The following is a 26,350-nucleotide window of genomic DNA, read 5'->3' as shown; positions in this document are numbered from 1 at the left end:
TATTTCACCATTTGGGACATACTTATTCCAAAAGAGAAACCAGATGAATGCCTTTTAAACCCAGTGAGCATAGATACTCAACATACTTATGACGATGCACCTAATCATCCGGTAACAAATAAAACGCAAGATGCCTCCTGCTGATAAGGTTTTGTATATTTTTATTGTGCTTTATTTCTTTTTCCGTTGTAGCAAATCGGTGGCATCCTTAAAACCCATTAGCATGCGTAAAGATTCTATTCTGCCAGGAATCCCTGTTAACCACTAAAGCCGATTGGTTTTTACAAAACCTGCTCTTTGGCTGTAAACCTCTCATTGTAAACCGACGCTGGCTGAGAAGTGTTTTACTCCCGTCCATTGAGCAAGTGATTCATCAGCAGACAGAAACCCCCGCAGTAGACAAATCCAGTCCATTATCGTTATTAAAGGAAAGCGGGGTGAATGCCTTCAGACTCGGCTGCCTTCTTGTTGCAGACCCAGTATGAGAGCTATGTGGTATACACATATATGTAATTTTTTTGTTTCTTTGGTCGACTGGTGCCTTCAGCGGATGAAAGAGGTGTCACACATGCTCACTGTTGCACAAAGGCTGAGATGAGCCCCTTTATTCATTGTGACATTAAAGCCTGTTTGGGTGGGGGATGGGGGAACATACCCATGCTGAGGTGCACAGGCTAAGAAGGCCGGTTTAATTTAGTGAATGTGGAGAAATACATGTTACCTTTTCAAAATCCTCTTTTTCATTTGATGGAGCTACACATTTTGGGTAATGGAAAAGCTTCCCGTTTCATCTACCTCTCCCTCTTCTTCTGAGGGATATTTGCTCAGGGTCATTGCAGCAGGGCTCTCCAGTGTGGCTTTGAGAAATCCTCCAGGGAAATGAGATGCCTCAGACAGAAATCCTGCGTCTTTTCAATCTCCCCCGCACTCAATCCCTTTTGTCTTATCTCTCAAACATGAGGCCTCGCATCCCTCTGCAGCCCCGCTGCTTCCCACGTTAGGTGTGTGAGCCAACCGAACGTACCTGCTTTTCACCTCTGACCTGCAGGTGAATCTCCTTCTCTCCCTTCTCCCTCCTCCCTTCCATGCGGGAATCAGCACAAATCTTTTCACACTCGAAAAGGATCCCGCGTAATCCTTCGGATATGTCATTTTGAACAAGTCAGTTCTGTGTGTCGTTGATTTCTGTTGTGTACAATTTTGCTGGGATGGGTTGAAATGGAGGAATTCTGCCACCTGCTGGCCGCATTTCTCAAGCAACACTCATTTCTACAAACCACAGCAGAAACACAGCATTGTATTTGATTTATTGAAGGATATACAGTGTGCAGCTTATTTTAACAACTAGAAGGATATGATGTTTGCTTGTATCAGTTGCTTTCTTCTATTTAGTTTGGATGCAAAGTGCAGAAATATATTTACAGGCTGCTAAAAACTTCCCTTTAAACACACACACACATATATATATATATATATATATATATATATATATATATATATATATATATATATATATATATATAACATGTTGATTGTTATCCATAATTCATACTCGTATACAATAAAACTTTTAAGAATAAATACTTTTTCCATTGCATAGTTTGCAGAGTTAAGCTGTGCAAAGATCTGAGAAAACTATAACAATCACACATGAAAACATAAGAAATAAATCATATTTACTGTATAGTGCATCAACAACCACCAGTCATTCCTAGCTGTAAATAACTGTGTCCAGTCTTATTTATCTGATGGCTTCCCGTCCAAGGCTAAAGCTAATGCTCATGCAGCAGTTCGGAAAATACAAAACACTCTCAGGAAATAAACTGTTTAGTCTCTTTTTAGGTGCCTCAAGCAAAGAAGATGATGAACTGGCGGATCGTGAGTTTCCCATTTTCAGAGAGCTCGAGCCTTAGCATGGGCCTGCAGGAGGGCCGCCGTGTCGGCGTGGGAACCCTGCTTGGCAATAGTGAGCGCAGTTTGGCCCCGCTAAGAAAGGAAGGGGGGGAAAAACACACACACATTAGCACTGCCATGATAGCAAAACAATTTGAGGTGGTCCTACATTTTGTCAATGTTTGTTGTAGTTTTGACAAAACAAACCCTGTCCTGCAAATGTTAGCAACTGTAGACATAACAGGTTACATCAACACATCATTTGAGACTTTTTTCCTTTTTTTCTTTGTTTTTTTTGGAATACTGACACTTATATCAATTTTACGCCCCTGTAGACATGCTTAGATTAGAAAACCATTTGTCAAACATCAAACACACACCTAGCAAACCAGACTAGAGCAGTACGAGTAGAGACTAACGACAAAGAAAAGCATGTAATCCACTTCTACTGATGAGTTTTTAAAGAGATTTGGCTCGAATAATCAATGAACCTTCAGTATCTTATCAGCGTAGTCTTTTTTTGTATGCTTTTCCCAAGACACCTTGTCGGGATAACTATTCCTTCTAGTTTGAGATCCGTCCATCTCAAAGAAATAGGACCCAGGAGAAAAAAGAGAAGGGCAGGTTTATCTAAGTGGATTTCTTTTTAAGACTTGAATTTCCCTGGCAAGGAACAAACATTTGCGCCTGTGTGGACAAAGATGTCAGGCTCTCCTCTGTCTACGGGTGACAATCTGGAAGTCCGGGGCTGTGAAATATTGACACAATGTCCCTTACGTTGGCCTTAGGGTATCTCTTGTACAGACTACCCATGCTTGGTCTGACGCAGCTAGCAGTGAACGTGCAGGATGTCCTGGCACATTCTCCCCACATCGGGACGAAAACACACACGGTATCCCTCTTCAAGATGGATGGAATAAAAATCAGACGGGAAGGAAACCCGTAAACCATTACCTTCCCATCAGTGACTTCTTGATTGGAGCAATCGATCAAGAAGTCTCAAAGGTGGCATGTTGTCGTTGAAGTCTGGAGGTCTGACTGCTGACAGTGCCGTACTTTGAGACAAACCTGAACTGGATTTAGCTGTTGGTTGTAGTCTTACCTTGTCAGTCAGGGTCAGGTCACACTGACTTCTTTCTAGCAGCAGTCTGGCAATGTGCGTGTGGCCTCGTTCTGATGCGAACATGAGGGATGTCATTCCCTGGTTGTCCTGGATGTTGGCGTCGGCTCCACAGCTCAGCAACAAGCGGACCATGACGACTCGACCGTGTCTCACCGCCAAGTGCAAAGCTGTCTGGCCTGTCTGTGGTAAGAAAAACAAAAATTAAACATTAAACTCCTTCAAACTTTCAGGACTCACACAATAAAAAGAAAGTCTTGACATAACATGAAAATTTTTTTTTTGACAACAGATTGATTACCAGTGTTACCTGACTGGAGCGAATGTTAACGTTTCCCAGCTCCATTAACTTTCTGACGACCTCCATCCCAGCAGGCCCATCTGGAGCGGTGAGTGACGCCAGCATCACAGCTGTGTATCCAGCGTTGTTCTGAACATTTACGTCACTCGTGCCTTTACAGAAGAGATTCTGTTGTCAACTACGGCACAGCAAAAGCATTTTGTATGGCAAAGGTTGCCCACAACCGTGTTACCCGTGTCCAGCAGCAGGCTCACGACGGCATAGTTGCAGTGGGACACGCTGTAATGGAGCACCGTGTTGCCATTGTCGTCAGCTAGATTAATGAGGAACGCCAGCAGAGGTGGCGCTTCACTCTTTACTTCTTTCAGGTACGCAGCTACCCTGCTGGGCTCGGAGGCCTCCTCCGCCGCAGCGCCAAACCAGTGCTGGAACATTGTTACCAGAGCTTTCCTCTGGACAGAAACCAAGAAAAAGGTGACTGATGTATTGGTCAACATGTGGGATAAAGTTGGTTTAAACTGATTAAACTGATAACTCTTAAGTGTCTAGATTTTAACTGATTAGCAAATGAGCAATGTCCAACAATCCAAGTAAGTTTAATTGCATTCTTTGATTTAAGATGTAAAACCTCTAAAATTCAGTCTGCTTGAATCTCAGCTTTGCCCTGAACAAACTATTTCCTTAACCTCTTGAATGCTACACTTATTTAACTTTGAATTTGTGCATACTATGGAGCACTGAGGCTTTGGAAATCCTCTTGAAAGACTTTGTCACAAAGTAGGAGTCTTTACACTTTAGAAAATACCTAGAGTCTGCTCACTGTTGCAGTGATGCTAACAGGATAGAATGAATCATTTTAAAAGTTCTTAAAAATGTTAACATTAAATCATTTTGACTTTGTCACTAACATAGTAAAATGGTATTACCTGGTGTACATTCATGTAATGCTCTGTTAATGAATTATTAATAATTCATTAAAGAGTATACAGCCAGAAAAAAAGACTTGATAAAAATAATTTGTTTCGTCGTAAGGTAAAGCGACTTTTTAGACTACTTCAGCAACATTGCACACCTTCATAAAGCAGCTACAGTTTACAAAACAGCTTTTATAAAACCACCAGTCTTTTCTCACCTCAAACTTCAGTGGTCAACTTTCTGAACATAAAAGTAAAGGCATGAATTGGATGTCTCTTAAGCATTCGATAAATCTTATACATCTAAATATATTTCAAGAAGTTCCATGAACATTATTGGCACAAATTGCAGCAGCTTTCATAGATTTTTATTATTTCAAATTGGCCAATAAAAAAAACTGTGACTAAAAATAAGGTGAAAAGTTGAAGCAAAAATTCACCGAATTAGCAAATATCAGTATCCGCACATAATTCATTTCAGATGTCTGAGTCGGATCAGGACCCAAAAGTTCTCAATCAAAGCATCTCAAGCTTGTACATCATTGGTTCATAATGTAGAATTATCCACCAGTCTCTCTGGTACACTACAATTTCATTGATTTGAGCACACGAGTCACAACCCAGAAAAAGACAGATTGATTTAAAATGTCCATGATCAGAGGAATCCTAAGCGTTTGAGAATAAAACTGGATGTTAGGTTTTTTCATCAGTTATCTGACTGAGAGGATAAACTCCTAGGCTACTGGTAAAATTGATTTAGATTAACATTTCTCCTTAGAGAAAGGGTATTTACCATGTCGTCATTTGGGTTTTCTGTGATGTCCATGTGATCCTTAACAAAATGACAAGCAGACATAAAATCTGCACTCAGTATGTCCCTGGAAGAGCAAGAGAACATAAGTGGAAAAAATAGTACAGATAATCTGTCTCTTGTTTCAGAATCTGCTCCAATAAAACATTTAAAAGCAGAAGTCATATCTCCACAATTGAAATAGGATTTATTTTATACGGACACGGATTCAGAGTCTACGGTGCTCTCACCTTCCCTTCGTATTCGAGCCAGTTCTGTCCTCCAGGGTTTTGGACTGTTTCTCTGGACCCTCAGCTTCCATCAACCCAGTGCCTCCATCTGTTTGTCCTGATATCGCTCCCACCGGTGTTGCATGACCCTCTGGGCATGTCTGTTTGGACTCGTCAGTTTGGACTCGTCTCTTTGCAGGGTGTACATCCATCTGCGTGGCCTCCATCCCCCGAGGGACAACTCTGGCTTCCCCACACAGCTTCCCATTATCCTGGCCAACTGCACTTCCCTTTGCGGACATTTGGACTCTACGGTGAAGTGAAATGAACATTTTATCCTCACTAACACCTTTTAGCTGCATCTACTATCCTTTCGATGACCTTAAATTGATAACAGCAGCTTGAGTTGATTTGCTCTCAGAAATCCTTTTTAGACTCTAGATTCTCATCATAATGGGCTAATAATAGTCAGTCAACTATTTCCCTCGCAGTGCCTGAGCTGATTCAATTATTGAGACCAGACAAGGATTTATGTAATATAGCTCAAATGCATTATTCATTTTATAAGGTCAAAAATAATTGCAGTCAAATCGTTCTGAAGCTTCAGTAGCTGAAAGTGAAAGCACAAACTGAACATAATGCCTGTTAAGGCTGAATATGTGATATTCTGAGGCAGACCCTGCATTGTTCTTTTTATGAGTCTTTAAGCCTAAAAGAATGAAAGAAGCATGTATTTAAGGCTTTGTCTGTCTTCCCTCATTTCAGCTTTAGACATGCGGGTCTTGTCTAACTGACAGCTTCACATAGACTGCTATTCATCTCACAGACCAAAATCAAGAAGTCTTTTTTTTTCTTGGTCAGAGAAAAAGACGCCTAAAGAGCCTCAATTTCAGTAAGAGGAACCAATAATCATAAACGTTAAGGCTGCCGAAGTCTCTGAGAGGTATCCACAAACCCTTCATTAGTATCCTCCGACTGCAGCTTTTTTAGAGTCTGGGTGCTTCCATCACTCTCCAGGGTGGACTTAGAGGCTAAAGAGAAGACAAATACACACAATGAGATCAAACATAAGCAACACTAAATCCAGCTGATGAGATATTCATCTGATAATTGATTAATTGACTTATTTTAAACCTCCTTAAGAGATGAGGTATTTTGAATACCACGAGCTTTTAACTCTGTGCGCCTTGTGGCGTGGCCGCAGTGACGCTGTGTGCGTTTTTACAAGTTTGTGTGTTTTTATGTGCATTTGGAACCGACGGTCTGACAGGACAACGCCCCCGCTTCCCCACTGTCTGACAGTGACATTTGCCGCACTTCTCAAGAGACAGGTTAATGGTTAAAAAAGTGCCACATACTTTTTAGGGCTATTTAATATCCTATCAAAGTTTCCTATCAAATCCTGTTCGATCCTCCTGTTTGGGTTCACGTGGCAGCAAAACCTGATTCATGTCAAAAGTATTTACACCCCTTTCACTTAAACTGAGTGATGCTGTGATCAGCATTTTGTCATGTTGCAACCACAAAGTTCTGAACTAGTGTAGGTCATTCCAAAACATAAATATGACTGAAAGCCACAGTTGTGGTTCTGATTTCATGTTTAGAGTTGTTCTTCTGGAGAGTAAACCTCCATCCTAGTCTAAAGTCTTTTGTGACCTCAAGCAAGCTTTCTGCCAACACCATGTTTCATCGTGGGGTTGGTGCAGTTTCAGTATCCCTTCACACACAGCACTTTACATCAAAACACTTCTCTTGGTGCCTGATCAGACATTTTCTAACATACATGGCATGCTAACATTTGGGAATGTCTGGAGAAAAAAAATTCCAAAATTGGCATCCTCATAGCTCATTAATGTTTATGCATGATAAGTGGCTGGAGATCTCTAATTTGCGTTAAGGACTAGTTTTATTGAGTGTAGTAGGTTACCCTATAACAATGTTACTACGTATATAAATAAAGCAGTTGGTTGGTAAAACCAGATGTTTTATATCGATGCCTCTCGTGGCAGAAAAAAGTATTTCTCAAACAAACACAGGAAAAAATCTTCTAAAATACGTTTTTCTCACTTGCCTTTCAAGGCAAAACAAATAAATAACAAACAAATAAAACACTTGCTTCAGAAATGAAAGAAAAATGATTATAATAGTCAGAAAGACTTAGTGAAATCCTCACATTTGTATATCACTATATTTAGATTTTTTATGATCGGGTGAAAATCTGTATTTAGTGTCAACATGGCAGGCGGCATTTTCTCAATAATCTATGTTTGTTTGATCTTCAAGCATTTGGATTACTTGTGTGTGAGGATACATGTAATATTTTGAACGTAATACATTAGCGTACCACATTTTCTTGGTTTCATTGTTTCAAAAAATGTTCTGACTGGACAGGTTAACGGGGGCTAAATACTTATACAGTTACTTTGTTTTTCTTGTTTTTTTTACTAACCTTGAATTACAGGTACATGTTGTCATTTTGTAACAGTGAAATGCAGCTATTTAAAAACATTACATTTTTGGTCTGGAATTGAAAACAATGACACTCTTAAATGTAAATCAGAAGTAGTATTCTGAATATATCCTCCAAGACAAACTAAAAAGAAAATTATGTAAAGCTTTGATTTAAGTTATGCGTTCACTTTTATTAGGAAAAATTTTAAGACGATTAAGAATCGATTTTTCTTCCTTTGGTCAGACTTTGCCTTTGAGGTTTATGAATTTTACATGCACTGAAAACCAACTGTCTGCTTTGCCTTTATAACCCGTACACTGCAAAAACACAAAATCTTAACAATTGTTTTTTTTTTTTTATTTTCTAGTGGAAATATTTTGGTACACTTGAAATAAGTCAAAGTAACTTTTCAGCATTTTATGTCAAACATTTTTTAATATAAATGAAAAAGTTGTGGTTACACTGGCAGACCATTTCATTTATAAAATGGGAAAATGTCTTGTAATGAGTGAAATAAGTGGAACCAGTAATTTTTCATCAATATTAAGGACACACTGACTTAAGACAAGTTCCTGTTTTCCTAGTTTTGTTTTATTTCAAGTGCACTAAGTTATTCTCACTAGAAACTGAGCCAAAAGTACCTGGTAAAATTTTGTGTTTTTGCAGTGTAAAATAGACTTGACTAACACTAACCCTGAAACTTTTGGAAAATCAGAGACATAAAATGACCAAAAAGCATCACCTCTGTTCTGGATCTTCTGCCCATCACTGACTTCATGGTGCTTGTGTCCAGACATGAGGACGTCAACCAGTTCCATCATCTCCTGCTGCAGGGAGTTGACTTTTGCATCCGGATGTTTCAGGGGTTTCCCCTTTTCTCCGAACTCTCCACACACACACTCCCACTGCTGGTCCAGGAGACTCTTGATTCTCTTAATATGGCGAATAATGAATGTGTTTGTGACCCCATCAGACATTACTGAGTCTTGGTGCCTCTGAGCATGCGAGGGTACTGTTCTTGTGATGACGGAGGAGGCAGGAATACGCTCGGGTTTGATGGATCTCACAACGGTCTCATCTCCCTCCTGGTCTACAACCACCCTTTCTGCGCGGACCCACACCCCCGGGTTCCTGATGAGGTATTCTATCTTCTCATCTTTCCTTCTGCTCTCCTGCTGCTGCTCCTTTAGGAGTCCTACTGTTCTCTGGAGGTCCTGCTCAGTGTCATGGAGCTTCTGCTCCAGCGCCGCTACCTTAGCCTGCAGGGACGTCACGGTCAGCAGCTCGTCCAGATCTGTGCTGGTTTTCCAATCATTCGCAGGGTTTATTTTGCTTGTGACGCTGTGATTTCTGGGAAACATGATGTGACTTTCCCGTTGGGATTTCAGGACATCCCCTTTGCCATAGGGTGATGAAGTATGAAGATCTGTGGTGCCATTGACTGTTGATGGAGGGACGTGCTGGACCAAGCCCAGGCGGAGTCTTTCCCTTTCTTCTTGCAGGATGCAGATCTGAGCCCTGAGCTCAGGAACGACCCTCACCTCCATCTCGAGTTCTCCGACACGTTCGAGAGCCTCGGTCAGGCGCCTCAGCAGCCCCGAGCAGTCCTGCGGGCGAGGGCTGTCTGAGAAGAAGACGTCCTCACAGGAGGTGTTCCTTCCTCCGAGGTGATCTCTTGAACTCTGGACGCTGCTCCTGTCATCTGTGGACTCGGATTCTTGTCTGAGCAACACAGTCAGTGGTAAACTGGAGGCCCGCAGGAGATGAGGCCGGATATGCTCTCCGAGAGGTTGTTCGTCAAACTCCTTGATTCTGGCCTCCATTTCCGTCAGGGATGTGAGCCCCGTTGGGGAGAGAGGTGGTCTGTGATTGAAAGTCCAAGTGGAACACCCATGGTGATGGTTGTCGAATGGTCGGGATCTGGGGTCAAGAGCTCCGGTCGACCTCCAGGGACTTGGTTTGTAGCCAGCACCAGAGGAGTTTAAGTGCCTGGGAAGAGTGCTGGCCCGGGGTCCCTTGCTTCGGCGCTGAATGGGAACCCTTTTGATAGTGTTGCCTTTCTCAATGTCATCCACGTATTTGAGGAAGTCCAGATCTATTTGGAAGCCGTACGGGGTTTCCACCGAGTATGGGGGCTTCCCTTTGACTCCATTCTCAGCCATTTTGTGACGTGCAATGAGACCTGTAAACAGGGAGGTAGCGTGCATTAGGAATAAAAGTTTTTGAAAACTCTAAAAATCAGTTTGTTACAAAATGTCTGACTGAACTTGTCAGTGAGACATCTGAAAAAAATAGGTCAATATTCGCTTAAATTTTGTCAACAACATTTCAGCATTTTGTTATCTTAATTTCTTTTAACATAACACTAAGCATATCGCAAAATTGAGAGTCTGGCATGCAGAGCAAGGTAGAAAACCCAAACATTCAGTAGCTGTGCTTTTCCTTCTCCACCCATTAACTTTCTTGTTTTCCCAAAGACTTGATTCATTTCTTCCATGCACCAAGCAGCAGTTTTTTTCAGCACAGGCTGGCCTGATCTTCTTTTGATTACAGCCACAGTTTCCAGGACGAGAGCTGAAAATAGTTTGCGACTGTTTCGCCCAGCAGTTATGGGCAGCATCGCAAAAAGAAAAAAAAAAAAAGCCCTACTCCTACAGACTCCTACAGACATAAAAACAGGCAACCATTGTTCTGAGTCACTACTGTGCTCCTTCAGTTCAGCATCTTCTCTCCCATTCTGGATCTACTTTTAGTGGTGCATGACTTCCTCTTGAATATGGGTCGATTAGTTCATAACCGCACGATATTTTTCACTCCTCCCTTCTTTAATGAGCTGATCCATGGAGAATTCCCACACTATCTGTCATCTATATCTTCCTTAAAACCTGACCTCCTCTCTCCTCCTACCTTCCCCTCTCTTCCTCCCCTGACCACTGGCCTCTGCGGGAGCTTGCTGTCACCATGAGGCGCCGCAGCCACCAAGCCACAGCCCCAAACAATGCAAGCTATGCAGTAAACAGACAAACACCCCCAAGTGGCCCTGCTAAGAATCTGTGTGTCTGTCATTCACGCACCCTCTGATGGCCAGCAGTAAACGGCAACAAATCTGCAAATCAAAGATGGGTGACAAGCTCATTTTGTAAGATAAGAGATAAACATCAGGATTTTGAAATGAAAGGCAAAATATAATTAGATGTTTTTGGGAATATTTGGTCCAAGTTTTGCTGCTTTTATTTACAATAAAGCTTAAGGTAGTAAGAGAAACAGTCATTTCCAACCAATTTTCCAATTCGGGCCCTCTGTGATCACTAGCATGTTTTAAATGTGTGTCTGTTCCAGAAAATCTCATTCAAATGATTAGATGACCTCCTGTGTATTTGGTAAAAAAAAAAATGTTACTCAGCTGGCTGGGTTGAAGACCAGCTTTAGAAGCCACACCTCTCTTCACAAGCCTCCATTTTCAACAAGACTGACCTGGAGATATCACAAGACTTCTCCACTTTCAAACAAAACATTGTAAGTACAAAGTTTCAAGTGAATATGGCTAGTTTGTATAATTAGAATTTATTTGGAATTTTTTCTGATACTTTTAGATTATTTAAAACCAAGTGTCAAGCACCAAATTTGCCCTGACAAACTACTGAAAGATAAATGAATCCAGAGAAAGTATGTTATCGGGTGTTGCTACAACCTTTTGCTGAAAACAGTTTGAAAATGAGAAAAAAATTATAATTTAACCTAAATCATCTTTATTTGTAACGTAGCATCTCTGAATTAAAAAACTCAAAGGTGAAGATTATTCATCTGATTTTGGTAGAAAAGATAGTTGATACTTTGACCCCTGCTTTTCCAGAGCATCGTTTACTAAAGGATGCAAAGGGCATGCACATCCCTGTATCACTCTAGCAAGATGCTAACTAGAATGCTACTTATGGAACCATAGTCATAATGTTTTACAATGTGTTCTCACAAACCTGTAAGATTTTTGCAAAATAGCTAAGTTTAAACTAACATTCAGTTACACTGGATTTTAATAATTAGTGTCAGAGTAAAAGTTAAATACAAATACATACAATTCTACATATTATGTGCCTTCCACTTCTTAATGATGCTCTACTTTGGATCAGTCTGTCACATAGAAAACTAAAGAAGTTCTTGAGGCTTGAAAACTTTATCAAAGTGATATAAATCATTCTTTTTATTTCCCTCATGCTTTAACGCTTTCTGGTCAGGGCCGGCCCAAAGTCATGTGGGACCTTCTGCAGAACTTGATTTGGTTCCAGCGTTTTAATCCAGATGTAGTGGAATCTGGCAGAGGGGGCGGAGCTTAGAGCAACCTGAGATAACAGGTTATTATTTGCTGATGGACAAACCCAAGCTCCAACACAAAGAAAGCTTTAAACACGTGGCATCAGATTGTAACGATCACACTATGAAGATTTTTTTAAAATACTTTTACAAAGTAAACTTTACAATTCCTTTAAAAGTTTTTTTTTTTTCTTTAATTGTTAAAAACTTTTAGTTTGCTACTAACTAAGTTTGCTAATCAAACTTGGCAATATTTTAATTCTGTTTAGACAAACATTTTAGATATGTGGTCTGTGCTTAAATTCAAGCGTTTATGGAAGGCCCCTGACGCTCCGGTTTCCCCCTTGGTTTGCTTACACTCTGGGCCGGCTCTGTTGTCTGTTGCAGAAGATTCTTAACCCATCAGGATTTTTGACTTTGACAGGAATCTTTCAGCCGTCAATCTGAAGAGTTTAAGTTTAGCACACATGTGTACCAGAAGCTAAAGCACATATCAGGAAGACTCCTAGGTAGTTTACAAACTATAGATCGTTCAGACCACTGTGTCCAAGCTTTAGAAATAGACTAGCACAAACTGTGAATTTCACTTTCACCAAATTTCATATCTTTATGGGAAGTTTTGAGGCTCTGTGAGGTGTTTTGACAAATCACTTGTTGAAAACGTGCTTAGATGTCTCCGGGATAATCAGAAGATCCGGTTTCAGACAGCTGGTTTTCAACCATCTACCAGATATGTGATCAAAGCTGCCTGTTGTTGCCAATAAGCTCTCTATTTCCTACTTATAAATATAGACCTGTGCATTTCTTCCAGACCAGGTTACCACAGAGGAAACAATATAGCAGAATTAGGGTTAGGTAATTCCCCAGAGTCATTGCCTAACTATGTCCACATGTCCGTGGCACATATTTTAATTGTCTGTGCTCGGAGCCGTGGGCCCACCTCACAGGAAACCCAAGAAATGAAACGTTAAAATATTCGCCTAACCCCAAACAGGCCCCAGCAAACCAGCAGCGCTGGGAGCTGCAGCACTGTTGCTGCTGCTGCTGCACACTGAACTTTTCAAAGGAGACTGTTACTTCTTAATTCATCTTTTGAAACAATTAAATTCTATACTAAAGAGAAGTGTCACTTCTTCTTCTTATAGGGACAGCTTTGCTTTCCCACAGCAGCTGGCTGTCTCCTCTGGGTGAATATGACCCCGCTGAGACGTCCCTCCAAACTTCCCCTGCATCAGCGCAAACCTCATAATCACACCATGTCTATCCTCAGCATTCTTTACCAAAAACCACAGCATATAGGGCCAATCTCTAAGAGGAGTGATGACAAAAGCTTCAAAATTAGATGCTGCTAAGGCCAAAACATATTAAGTCAATGACTTCTGTCATTGACGACACTCGCAAAGACATATGACATAATACATATTAGTGGTGTCCAGAATATTGGCATAAATAACAGATGGAAACCATGCAGAAGTTCCAGTCGTGAGAAAGTAAAGCCATCAAACCTGCATTCTGTGTGATATTATGAGGAGAGTATCTCATGATATCATACATGTCATAAAGGACATGTGTCCTAAATATTAGGAAAATAAATATTTTCCTAATGATTTTATATTCTCACTTAAAAATCTAACCTTAAGTTAAAAGACAAAGTGTGGTTTTCTATGATACAGGGTTACTTTGATTGACGAGTTGTTGCTCTGTGAGACCCAACCTTTAATTTTTACACCCAGTAATAGAAAACCAAAATGCCACAGTAACCCAACCCATTCTCACTCCCAGCTCTTTTCTTACTGATGATTGATAAGGTGCCTGCTGCCTCTCTAACCCACAAATGACCCCGAAAGTGTCATTTTGGGACAGATGAAGTCTGTAAACCATTCACATAAAAATTGACATTTCATTTGTAACTTTTGAATATGGCTACCTTGACAGTGGTTTAATGGTTCATAAAGTAGCTAACTCATACGGAAAAAACTTTATTATGGTTGAAGTCCCCTTTCATCTAGCCTCAGTAGCTTCAGTCTTCAGAACCTGCTAACCTGGATTTAAAGAAACTGAAGTTAAAGCGAGAGTTATCTCCTGCAGGGCACACTTCCGCTAATCCACTAAGGGGCTAATGGCGGGACTACGCTTAGTATAGCCTTTTTGCATTTTTTGCTAACGTTGAAAACATTTAGCATTTTCTAAATAATTTCTCCAGTTAAATTCTAAAGTGCTAATTTTCTTGGCTCTTTTGTAAACTGTCAGTTGAATAAAGTTTGGCGTCTGTAAAGTTTTATCGACTTTTAGTTCTTCAAGTAGTTTGACATTTATATTAATGCTCTTATTTTGAAGTGGGTGAAGACTGTTTACGCAGCAGTTCCATTTCCTCTTCTCACATTCTCTCATTTTTCTATTTTTTCCCCAATAACGTCGTTAACATGTAACAAAGTATTAGTACAACGGGAGTTAGATGAATGAGTGAAAACTATTCAAGCAAGTCCTGTGGCCTCAGCAAAAACATAGGAGTGTGCAACAGCTTGATGAAACAGGTGTGTGATGTGTGTCAACACCTTATTGGACAGGTTCGGACCTGAAGTCCGTTAGATGTGGGAACGTGTTGACAAACCTCCACAGCCAACGTGGTCGTCCTGTTTAGCCTTCTGACTACGCCGGGGTTATTTTTGTGGTTGGATTATTCACAGTGAAGCAGCTTGTTACCAAATTGAAGCAGTTTGTAAACTTAGTTTCTCAACAGTTAAACTAAAAAAAGCAGAGCATTTTATGTCTTTTTTCTTTGTGTTTTTATTTCTCCACAGTATGCGTATGTCTGCATGTTTCACTGTCTTTGTTCTTTTCCTGGAAAAATCCTTCCTTCTCCCCCCCTTTTTTTTTTTTGGCCGTACAACCTGTGGCTTTTTCCAGCACATAGCTCTGAACCTCATCTTCTGTTCAGAGTTGATTTAGGAACCGAAGCCAAATGTTTGGACTTGTGCTCCATCTTACCCCTTCCACTCTATCTGTATCTCTTTTTTTTTTTTTTTTTTCCTGTCAAACTCGGATTCATCACAAACTGCCCTCAGAGTTCCTATAAATCCCTCGCCCTCTATGATCTTTTATTTAGTTATTCTGGACTTTTCAGACCGCCGGACTCGTCCTGGTCCTCTTCCAACAGCAACAGGGTCGGAGTTGTGGCATCCAAAGCTCCCATTGCATGGCAGAAACAGCTGCCAGGGGCTTCACGCAAAGGAAGAAAGCCACGGTATGCTAACATAGCGGGGGTTAAAATAGAAAGTGTGCCCGCCTGTGAGTGTGTTTACATGGATCACACATGTTTGCCAATTTCAGCTGAATTCCTCAACAGGACGCACGTTTAAATGTCAAGAGCAGCGCTGCGTCTTTAAAAGACAAAGTTCTTGTCTCAAAGGTGTTGTTAATATTCACGTTAAGGCTGTAGGTTCACTCCGAGCAGTTAGTCAAGTCGCAGTAGAGTCGACTACTTTCTGACCCTGAATTTAGATCAGCCACTGTCCTGTCCCCTAGCAGCCAAGGTCAGCGTTCAGCATCCCGGCTTTGATTAAGTACCCAGCCGAACAGCAGCGAGCAGCCTGGAGAGATGCTACAAGGTGAACACTCTGTCAGCTCTTACCTCGGGACATGCTCAGCACTTTCCTCCACTCGCTGTCAGACGGTCCTCTGCTGTCTGCCGCTCAGCGCTGCCTGCTGTCTGTCTCCTCCGCAGGCGGGGAGGGCAGCATGCCTCAGCTGTCTGGGAAATGCCACCACGCGGCCCCTGCCATAACAGAAGCTGGGTTTGCTCGTGTGTGTGTGTGTGTGTGTGAAGGAGAGCGTCTGAACGAGGAGGAGCTAGTAACATGCTTTCCTATGTTGTCTCCCGTCCAGCCAGAATGACTGATTGAGAGGAAGACATAGACTCACAGAACCACACCCACCAGTCTAGAAATGTAAGGAGGAAGGTAAGGAGTGTCAAACTGTCGAAAGTTTGATGCATGTGAGCAAGACTTGGAAAAAAGTTGAGTGCTGACCAGAATTAAAAAAGGCAACATGAGTAACAAACAGACCTCCTGGTATGAGAACTCTAACCCACTGTGGTGTGTCTCCTGTGTGATCATGTTCAGAGTGGCATGCCGCTCGTTCTTCATGGATCCTCTTTCAGAATGTGACCAGCATCTTCTTCTGGGGCAGCAGCAGCAGCAGCATCTATGCCCAACTCTTTATAATACCAGAGGATCATAATAACACAGGGGTCAAGACTGCCTGACCTCTGCAGGTAAATATATTGTGGTAAAACCAATCACTTACTTTGAAGTCATGCATGTCAACAGCCTACATTACGCCAAAAATCGGACATTCAGCGTTGCTGCTTTTGTTAATGTCCAGAAACCTGTATGCATGTTTTTATTTATTTATTTTTTTTAATCAAAATCACCTGCAAATAGATCAAATCAATATATACTCATTGATTTAAGTATATTTTAATAGTTCAAACACTAAATATACCTTAATATTCGGGGTCACTGAAAAACTGCTTACTAGGTTATCTAAGGTTGTATCTTTATGCTTCTGTGCAAATTTTGACAGATTTGTGTAAATCTCCACACTACTAGTTCCACACTATTTGCCTAAAATCTTTTCACTACTGGCCTCCTTTGGTTAAATGGTGATAAGGCAGTCAAACTTAACATTTTTCTTTGTCAACAATTTAGTGACTATTAACCACATACCCACAGACATCTGTTAGACCCGTGTCGCTGGAGAACAAAAAGGGATAATGACTGATTTTCAGACTTTCTGAAGGTAGATAAGATGGTTTCTCATCTAAGTATGGGATGTTCATCCAAAATTAAGGAACTCTGGGCCAGTTAATTATCGGTGCACCCCTCCACAAAATGCATCACTATGCATACTATACAGTGGACACTGTGTTGTAACTACCGTAGACGCTAACATCTGCAGTATTCCTTATTTCCAGCCTTCGGGTTGCAGCCAATCAGCACAAAGGACAATGAACGTCGCCTTTTGATCAACTCCTTTGCCAGAGCCAGCTAATAGGATGTCAAGTGACATTGTGCCAAAGTGTTTCAGCTTCCTAAGCTGTATTTTCTTTTTTAAATTTTAGATGTACTTTATAAAAAACTGCACAAACTTTCAATGAATAAGTTGGAGCTTCATTCCACAGAAAATCCACAAATACAAAACTGCAAACACGAAGGAGTCTACCTAACCTACATGGGGCCAAATGCCACTCAGGGAGGAAGAAGTCAACCCTCTAAAAATATTTGGAGACATGATGACACTGGGTTAAAAATGTTTGGCCATAGTCGTCCTACAAGACTGACGACAGCATCAGAACTGTGAAGTTGGACTGATCCGACCACGGAGTCTGTTTCCGACTGAGAGGAGCTCATGCCAACAGAGCTTGTTTGTGTTTCTGTGCAGAGTGGACGCATGGGGCCCTTCTTGCATAATAGTTTCAGGTTTCTGTACTGTGTGGTATAACAACTGTTTTAAAGGCACTCCAAGCACTTGTGGCTGTACGTTCAGTGGCATGATGGCTCCTGTTGGAGACTCACTTAAAGGCTGCGACGTTACGCACACGCAACAACTCTTCTGATCTTTTTCCCACTTCTCTCTCACTCATAATAAATAATAAATAATCAAAATCTTGGTTTTGTTCAAATTCTAAGGAAAAATTTAGGAGACTTATGTTTAATTTCTGTATTTAAGTGTCCTAGCACATCTAAATGGATGTTCCCAGACTCCAATGAACCCTGATGTGGTCCAATGAGTCTCTTCGCTTTTTTTTATTGTCTGTTTCTTGTAAATCTCTCCTTCCCATTTACTTTTACTGTGTCTGTGCTTCTGCTCGGGGGCCGACAGTCCTACAGGAACTGCATTTCCCATCAATTTCAACCCACAAACTTCTCTGTGGATAATTCAGTCTAAGTCCAAAGAAAAACAAACAAAGCAACACTCATGAAACGCTGAGTAAAGAACTGCAATTTGGGTCATTTGCCCCGCCATGAGTGGAAAAAGAATTAGTAAAAGATCCTCCTTTTTCCATTACCAGCAGACAAGTGACTCTGAGAGGGATTGCGGTTTGATCAGAGAGAGAAGGGAGGAAAAAAAAAACACAAACCTTTATTGGAGAAAAAAAAAACTGCTGACAGACTGACCACATGCTGCTGCTAGTTTGGCCAAACTGCAAGAAAAAAAAAATCTTCTCAAATCTAGTCTCAGAGAAAGATTTACAGCTCAATCATATTTAGATGTGGGGCATAAATTCAGTCTGGAATAATATTTAAACACAACTTGAGAAATGTGCTGTCGGTTGTTGACGCGCAGATGTAGATTTTCAGGGCAGGAAAGTAAAATATATCAAAAAATGCCTCATTTTTCTTCCAAATGAGCATTTTTGGGTGACGGGGAACGCTGCTGTCAGAGAGAGGAGGATTCTTCTTTTAGCGAGAACATAACATTTCTTCAGATTGCAAAGTGAAGGAAATCTAAGCCTTATTGGGTTATTCTGGACATGTTGAGGGGAGAGAAAAAAACCTGGCCGTTTTTCTACTGGTAGCTTCTTCAACTGTAAATGTTTACAGGAGAAAAAGGGGCGCGCGGTCTCAGTGGGGGGGAGGGGTGACCTTTGGCAAAAGAACAGCAGAAACGTAGAACAGATGGAGGAATCTGAAGACGTTTTTCGGTTCGCTCAGATGTCTGTCCCAGCTGGCATCGTCCTCCAGTACAAATCAGCTGTAACCATAACTGTTCAGAAAGCTTGTTGGCTCGCTGAAACAGCCCTGTCATGTAACAGACTCTGAAACGAATCGTTCGTGAACAAGGCCACAGATTCTTCACCTCCGAAAGGTTTTGATATGAGAGAGACCTTAGGAGGAAGAAACCTGAGCTCATCAGTCGTTGAAGTTGGAATTCGAAAACATTGGTGGAGATTTCAGAAAGAGCAGGAGTTTCTTAAAGAGACAGAGGCATCAACTATGAAATCAAATTTCTTTTAAGTCGTATTTGATTTGATATATAGGATTTTTATAGCAACCTGGAGGTAACAATTGATTATGCTACATAATGACACTAGCTGGAAAACACATAATACTGCCCCTTTAATGTTTAAAACATTTACTTCTTCCTGCAGTTGATTCAATTCAAAAACATTTAGTGGAGAAAAGGTGTAATTTCTTGTCTGCTTCTTCCATAAATGACACCAAAACCATGTCAATCTTTAACTTTTTTTTTTATGTTGTCGTCGCTCTACTTAAATGCCGTTATATTGATCAGGATTAATCATTGACTTGATCCCAGAGGGAGGATAAAGCTATGAATTTTCACCCAGTGGCTCTTTGTCCGAGGAGCCAGCTGATAGCTTGACAGCTCAAACACCGGGAGGGGGGAAAACATGAAAACAACGCCGGTTCCTGTCGTCTTTCTCCTGGTCCTGGCCTCTGTGCCTGCCCTCTGTGACAGCAGCCAGCCTCCGGTCCTGAACCTGGAGGCTCTGCCTGAAACCCGCTCGCTGTTTGCTCCCCTGGACGACGTGCACCTCCTGTCCAACGGCCTGCTGCAGCTTGGCCAGAGCATGCGGGAGTTCGTGCAGAAGACAAAGGGGCAGATCAACGCCATCTTCCAGAAGCTGAACATTTTCGACCGCTCCTTCGTCCGGCTGGCGGCGCTGGCCGGGGAGATCAAGGAGGGCGAGGAGGAGCTGAAGCAAACCGCCGCCGTGCTCAACACGCACAACGAGGAAATCAAGGAGCTGTCCGAGAAGATCAGCGTCAAGATGGAGAGCATCCTGCAGGAGAAAGGCCAACTTCTGAACAAAGTGGAAATCATGGAGGAGCAGCTGAGCAGTCTGTCTGTGGACCTGGTGACGGTCAGGCAGGTAGCGGAGATCGACAGCCTCAGAGTGAGTGACAGGGGCGATTCTAGGATCTGACCTTTTGGGGTGCTTAGCCCCCAGCTGGGCCACGGCCCAAGAGAAGTTATTCATTGATGCATTTTTCTAAACGTCACTGCTTATTTACATACATTCACATATAAAATTAAATAGTTTTGTCCAACTAAAACTGTTAACAACTACATACAGCTCTGGAAAAAATAAAGAGCCCTTTGCACTGAACCGCAATGACAACATCAAATATTGATGTCTGAAATCTTCCTGAGTTAGAACATTAGTTTTGTTGTTTCTAAATGAGTATAAACTTGTTTTCTGTGCATTATTTGAGGTCTGAAAGCTCTGCACCTGTTTCATTATTTTGATCATTTCTCATTTTCTGAAAAATAAATACTAAGTTTTGGAACTTGGAATTTCAGAGATATGTTGTCAGTAGTTCAACAATGTTCATTTTACTCAAACATGTTCCTATAAAGAGTAAAATCAGAGAATTGATTGTTTTTTTCAGAGCTGCGTGAAACAGAATATCAAGACTACATCATACCTGCCAACATCTGCTAACATTAATGAGAGACGAGCAGCTGTGGAGTGACAGTCCTGCTGGAGTCTGGGGCGCTCACCCGGAAATTTAAATAAAATTACTCAAAACTTTGCATTTCCAGTCATTTGAAGAACACTTTTACTAAATTCATAGGATCAATAAACCTAAAACCAATTTATTATCTAGGTAAAAATGACTAGTAGAAACTCATTAACCTGAACTTTTGTTTGAAAATCATACTTAGAAATTGCATTACCCATATTTTTATTTAAATGTTATGTGGCTGTGGATTCGTTTTAGTTTTTCTTTAAACAAGAATTAATGTCCATCTAAGGAAAGGTGGACATGATGAGTCATGTCCACCATGTCCACCTTTCCTGTGGTCAGGAAAGATTTCTGATTTTTTTTTTTTCCCCGTACGCTTCTGAAATGCTAGCTGGTTTGGACATCAACCATAAAGCCTCTAAATGTCTCATGAAAAAAAAAAATCAAAAGGAAACTTTTTCTTATCAAGCAAACTCTTGAGTTCTCATTCTGCATTTAGCTTTGTTTCATAGTATGGAGCTAAATAGGGGCCAAAAAATTAACCCACCAAAGCTGGAAACGCATTCACTCGATTAGGTTTTGGTCCAATTTCCAGTTTTAACACCCATGATAGATTGTTAGATTAATAACAGAAAATATAATAACAGCTTTCAGTAGATTTTTAAGCGCACTGCCAAAAAAAAAAACACAAGTATTTTGGATCTAATTTCTAGTGTATACATGTAGATGCACTTTAAATAACACAAAACTAATTTACAAGGAACTTCTTAGCAAGATGGAGTAGCTTGTTTTAAATCAATAACTCCTTAATATTGATTGAAAAAAGTACCAGTTCCATTGGTTGAGGATTTCATTTGTAAAAAAAGACATTTTTCTCATGTTGTAAGTTAAATATTTTGCCCGTGGAACCAGAACTTTTTCATCAATATTAAAAAAAATGAGTCGCCTAAAACAAGCGTCTCCATCTTGCTAAAAAGTTACCCGTCAGTATTGTCGTGAGCACAGCTTAGTGGTGCATTATGAATCCACGGCAGTTCCAGCACACCGACTTTAACAAGTTCTGTTCACTTTTTCCCCCTCATATTTTTTTCTCTTGCCTCTCCATGTAGTTCATATTTACAGGAATCTAATAACCGTACATGTAATTCACTTGTTGAACAGGAAGTGATCCAGCGCCAGGAGCAGAGCATTAATAACCTGCTGGCAGCCATGGTGGAACAAGGGAGGCATCTGGACCACCAGACCATGAAGATCAAGCTGCTGGAGGAAAAAGTAAATGCTCCAAATCTCCCGTCAATTTCAGCATATTAACTTCTGCAAATTAAGTTAATATTTTAAAGTACATAATATGTTTTTCGCGGAACAGGAGCTCTCAAACCACTACGAGTGAATGTGCCAATTATGACTGCAAACTGAGAAGCTTTTCTTCCTTCACGTCCACAGCTGGCAGCCGGCGCATCGGCACAGGAAACCTTTGAGAAGATGTCAGAGATCTCCATGTCTGAATTGCCAACAGCCGCCCCCTTCCTGACCTCAGTCACCAGCAGCAGCACGACGACGAGTGAGATGAATAGTAAACAGAAGAAGATTTAAAGATTTAATGCCTTTGTTGTGACTGTTGAGATGCAGTCACAAGGGACTGCATCTCCTAGATCCATAACTAGTTCCTGATTATATGAGAAGCTACTGTTGTTACATTTTTAGATTCAGTGTCTTTACCAAAACATTTAGCGTTGTGTTGTTACAGTTTTACACAAGGTAGTATGTATAAAGCATACACACTCCAGTTTAGGTGACGTTCTTGTCAGATGTAGAGCTGATCCACCTGACCTACAGATTGTTCGGTTGAGGGGTAAAAATGAAGTTCAGCCTTTGAAGTGTTGCTTTTAATCTTAATGCTGTTGATGTTGGCATTAATCAGATTCAAAGAGAAACAGAAGAAAATATCTGATCTGAAGAATGTGGCTGTTGTTTCAGCCTGACTGAAGATTTTTTATTTTCTTTTTTAACTATGTTGCATTTCTGTTATAACGGACGACAGTGACTAAATATGAGCAGCTTTGCTTTTTCCCAGCATTTCATGTGAATCAGCAGAAAGGAATTGCATTAAATGATTTATTTTTCTCTTCTTGATTTAGAGGACATTGTTACACGTTTGGCTGCATGCTAGAAATATTAATATTGTTCACTGATTTATCTACTCTGTTTATTCTGTATTTACTTTTTGTAAATGTTGCTAGTGCTACCCTAACAACATCAATACTCCATCCTCTTTCCTGTGTCATTTGCAAAATCAGGGGAAGAAAAAAATACTCTGATTTTTTTTGTCTATATGTCCTCTTAGTGTTCACCACCACTCTTTGCTTTTGTTTATATTTTCCATTCTTTTTTCTTTTCTGTAGCTTTTTTTGCAACAGATTTCCCATCAGACTGCAGCGAGTTGTTTGACAGAGGGGAACGGGCAAACGGGACCTACGCCGTCAAACCCAACGGGTCAGAGCCCTTCCTGGTCTTTTGTGATATGAGCAGAGGTACGCCACATTCACGGCAGCATTTAGACTGTTTTTGGAAACAGAAGTTGTTGGATAAACCACTAAATGGTAATTTACATTGATTCCTTGTCTGCCCAAATCAGGATTTAATGGAAGCTTACTGTAAGGATCAGCAACAGATGTGGTACTTTCCACTGTTTGATCTTATAAAGCTTTGATAAAGCTGTTTAATAGTTTCTACATTACATGTATTTGCTGATTCTAAAAGATGGCTGTTGTAATTCGTTTTACTGTGCAGTTCCTGACCGTTCTTGCCTTTAGGTCGTGGAGCGACAGTCATCCAGCAGAGGAGAGACGGATCAATGAATTTTGATCAACCATGGGAAAAGTATGAAAATGGATTTGGAGAGTTGCAAGGTGAGAGATGATTTGAATAAACTGATTCCACAAGTTAATCTCTGAGATTTATCTAATACCGCTGACCGCTTCATTTTTATGTTATGCTGCTGCATTTAAAATATGTTTTATGTTTATTTAAATGTGAAGAAAGGCAACACAGTTGACCAAATGCCAGATCCCGTGATGTACATGAAGTCTGTGTGTCCATAAGATGCTAAATGTATGTATTGCATACATTTTGGGATAAAGGCTGCGAAACTCACAATGTGCTTGTCAGAATGGAGAGTTAGTTTTTGCCACATTCACTAATCTTTTGTAACCATCTTAGAGTACCACCAACTGGACAAATAACAAGTATAACCTGACTTAATCAGTTGCTTAATCTGTTGCTATTTTAAACACTTCAAGCATTTGGTATGCTGATGTGAGTGAATCTTTATCAGTGGAGATCAAGTGGTGCATGGTGGTTCAGTTGGTAGCACTGTTTTGTTGTAGCAATGTCTTCCTCCCACGGTCCAAACACATGACTGTTGGGTTCTAAGTTGTCCTTAGGTGTGAGTGTGTGTGCATGGTTGTTTTTTCTTGTGTGTCTCTATGTTGCCTTGTGGTGTACCCAGCCTCTTGCCCAATGACTGCTGGAGATGGGCACCATGGAATGATGGAATACTTAGTCACTGCCATGACATTTTGGGTTACTTACTTGACTTTTAATGCCATTTAAAGACCCTCAGCTTCAGATAAATATCGCTCTAGTATTGCCTTTCTGCAGACCTGACACTAAAATAATCTTCAGCTAAGCCAGAGTGCCACAGATGTTTTGGGCATGTTGGAAATGTGACTCCATGCATATTGTAGGATGCTGACAGACTCTTACCAAAGAAGACAGAATGCTGAAATGAAATCAACAAAGGATGAGTTTAATAGTGTGCACAATTCTGCAACCTTGTAGTTGTAACTCTTATTTATCTTTTTTTTTGTATTTTCTTTCTAACAAATTTGTTTTCCATCAACTTGTACAGATTAAATGTCATCAAAGTATTTATGGTATACTTTTTATAATTATTTGTGGAGGTCTCATTTTCTGTCATCACAAAAACAATTCATTTTAACATGTGTGTTAGGTCCTCCGTTTCCGTCCCTCTGCCTGTCCATGGTAAACCTGTTGGCCTTTCTTTCTCTCTCAGGTGAGTTTTGGCTGGGCCTCAAGAAGATGTATTCCCTTGCCTCGCAGGGGAACTCTGTTCTTCACATCCAGCTGGAAGACTGGAAGCAGAACAGGCACTTTATCGAATACAGATTTTACCTCGAAGGCCCAGAGAGTGACTATGCCATACGACTCCAATATCTATCTGGAAGTCTGCCCAACCCCTTGAGCAACCACACGGGAGTGGTGTTTTCCACCAAGGACAGAGACAATGGCCACCACTGGGCATCCAGGTGTTCCCACCCCCAATCAGGTAAAGCAGACATTTCCCACCGGACAGAGTTTCGCAAGTGGTCGTAATGTCTGGACAACACATCATCTCTTCCTTCGTCTTTTAGGGGGATGGTGGTTCAGCTCCTGTGGCGACACCAACCTTAATGAGAGGTACTCGCGTGTGAGAGCCAATGGACGCTCAGAGCGAAGGAGAGGCGTTCAGTGGAGGTCGGGGCGAAAGGCGTCTCACTCCTTCGCTTTCACACAGATCTCCATCCGTCCTTTGGACTCTGTCAACTCCCTCTGATGCCACTGTCCATCTCTGGTCCATCACCTGCTGTCTGTAGTTGCTGGACTCATTGTAAACAATCAAATAATGGCCTGTTTGTCACAAGTAAATTCATCCAAGAAAATATATTAAGTTTATTGGGTTGTCATGGTAAACAAACGTGAATAAAGTAAGTTTGACAAACTTATTTTGATTACATGTGACAAATTAACTCAATTTTTTTTAAAGTCAGAGCTCCATTCTCTTTTTTGCTTACTTGAGAATTTTTGCTACGCTGTACCTATGAAGCATCACTATTCTTTCTTGATTAAACCTTCTGGACACTCTGCTCACTGTGAGTGACTTCACTGAATGCAGTTTGTTTTAACCAAACATTCATCAGACACAGACACACACCTGCAGTTTTTGTAAAAGTTTCATAAGTTTTAAGTCGAAAGAAATTGATTTGGAAACGTTTCTCTGCTGATTTTATTTGATGCTATTTATATGAATTATTTTCATATTTGGTGTTCAAAATAACAAACATTTCCACATAACTTCCACATGATCATCATGTCATTTTTAAATATTAAATGATTGAAGTTTTGATCAGTTAACAATCAAGTCTCCCTGTTATGGCCACTCTTGCATCACAAAAGATCCAGAAAACAAAATTGCCAGAGTAGTCTCTCAGGAGGAGGTTTTCGACTCACTCAAAAACAATAAAAAGCACTCGCGGAGACTTTTCTTGTTTCAAAGGAGTTTCTTTTACTTATAAAAATAACAAAAAATAATCTCCGAGTTGACTTCAAATAAAACGTTAATTTGCAGTACAAAAACCTTTTCACTCCTCACTCCTTCACCAAACAATCAGATCAGGCCCAGCAGCTGCTTCTGCCTGTTGATCACTGCAGGAGGCTGACTGGCGAGGAGGAGGAGGGTCTAAGCAAAACAAACAAATAAATACATAAATAAATATACAACAATAGATCTACCATTCACATGGCTTTAAATCTGTGGAAATTAATAATTTAGCAAAAAATAAATTAATCTAATTCTTAATGGGCTCCAACACTCCTTTTTACCAAACACTTTTTTACTCGAGTCATTTCATGGACGCCTACTTTTTACATTTAGTTGAGTAAAAATAAGTTAAAGTAGCACTTCTATTACTTGAGCACAATTTCTGTCTGCTGACAACCTGCACTGATTATATTTACTTTGTTCCAACAACGTGTAGCAGCTATGGTGACTATTTCTACTTTAGCTCT

At 40.7% G+C, this 26,350-nt stretch overlaps 2 protein-coding genes across 2 annotated transcripts; one reads left to right on the top strand and one right to left on the bottom strand.

Annotated features, from left to right (window-relative positions):
- Positions 1 to 1,290: 1,290 nt before the first annotated feature.
- Positions 1,291 to 16,010, bottom strand: LOC103479016 (KN motif and ankyrin repeat domain-containing protein 4-like). The gene is made up of 9 exons (XM_008433211.3): positions 15,640 to 16,010; positions 8,443 to 9,882; positions 6,204 to 6,279; positions 5,270 to 5,557; positions 5,022 to 5,106; positions 3,547 to 3,766; positions 3,324 to 3,466; positions 2,996 to 3,196; positions 1,291 to 1,986 (listed from the first exon to the last, which is right to left on the bottom strand). The coding sequence occupies exons 1-9, from the start codon at positions 15,647 to 15,649 to the stop codon at positions 1,894 to 1,896; spliced, it is 2,556 nt and encodes an 851-aa protein (XP_008431433.1). The 5' UTR covers positions 15,650 to 16,010; the 3' UTR covers positions 1,291 to 1,893.
- A 324-nt stretch (positions 16,011 to 16,334) lies between these two features.
- On the top strand, positions 16,335 to 25,428 carry LOC103479015 (angiopoietin-related protein 3-like). The gene is made up of 7 exons (XM_008433210.3): positions 16,335 to 19,929; positions 21,665 to 21,775; positions 21,947 to 22,064; positions 22,906 to 23,034; positions 23,317 to 23,412; positions 24,579 to 24,851; positions 24,937 to 25,428. The coding sequence occupies exons 1-7, from the start codon at positions 19,423 to 19,425 to the stop codon at positions 25,116 to 25,118; spliced, it is 1,416 nt and encodes a 471-aa protein (XP_008431432.2). The 5' UTR covers positions 16,335 to 19,422; the 3' UTR covers positions 25,119 to 25,428.
- The last annotated feature ends 922 nt before the right edge of the window (positions 25,429 to 26,350 follow it).

This window comes from Poecilia reticulata, chromosome 17 (genome assembly GCF_904066995.2).
Source record: "Poecilia reticulata chromosome 17, P_reticulata-male-v2, whole genome shotgun sequence".
Lineage (NCBI taxonomy): Eukaryota > Metazoa > Chordata > Actinopteri > Cyprinodontiformes > Poeciliidae > Poecilia > Poecilia reticulata.
This window is presented reverse-complemented; position numbering and strand designations above follow the sequence as displayed.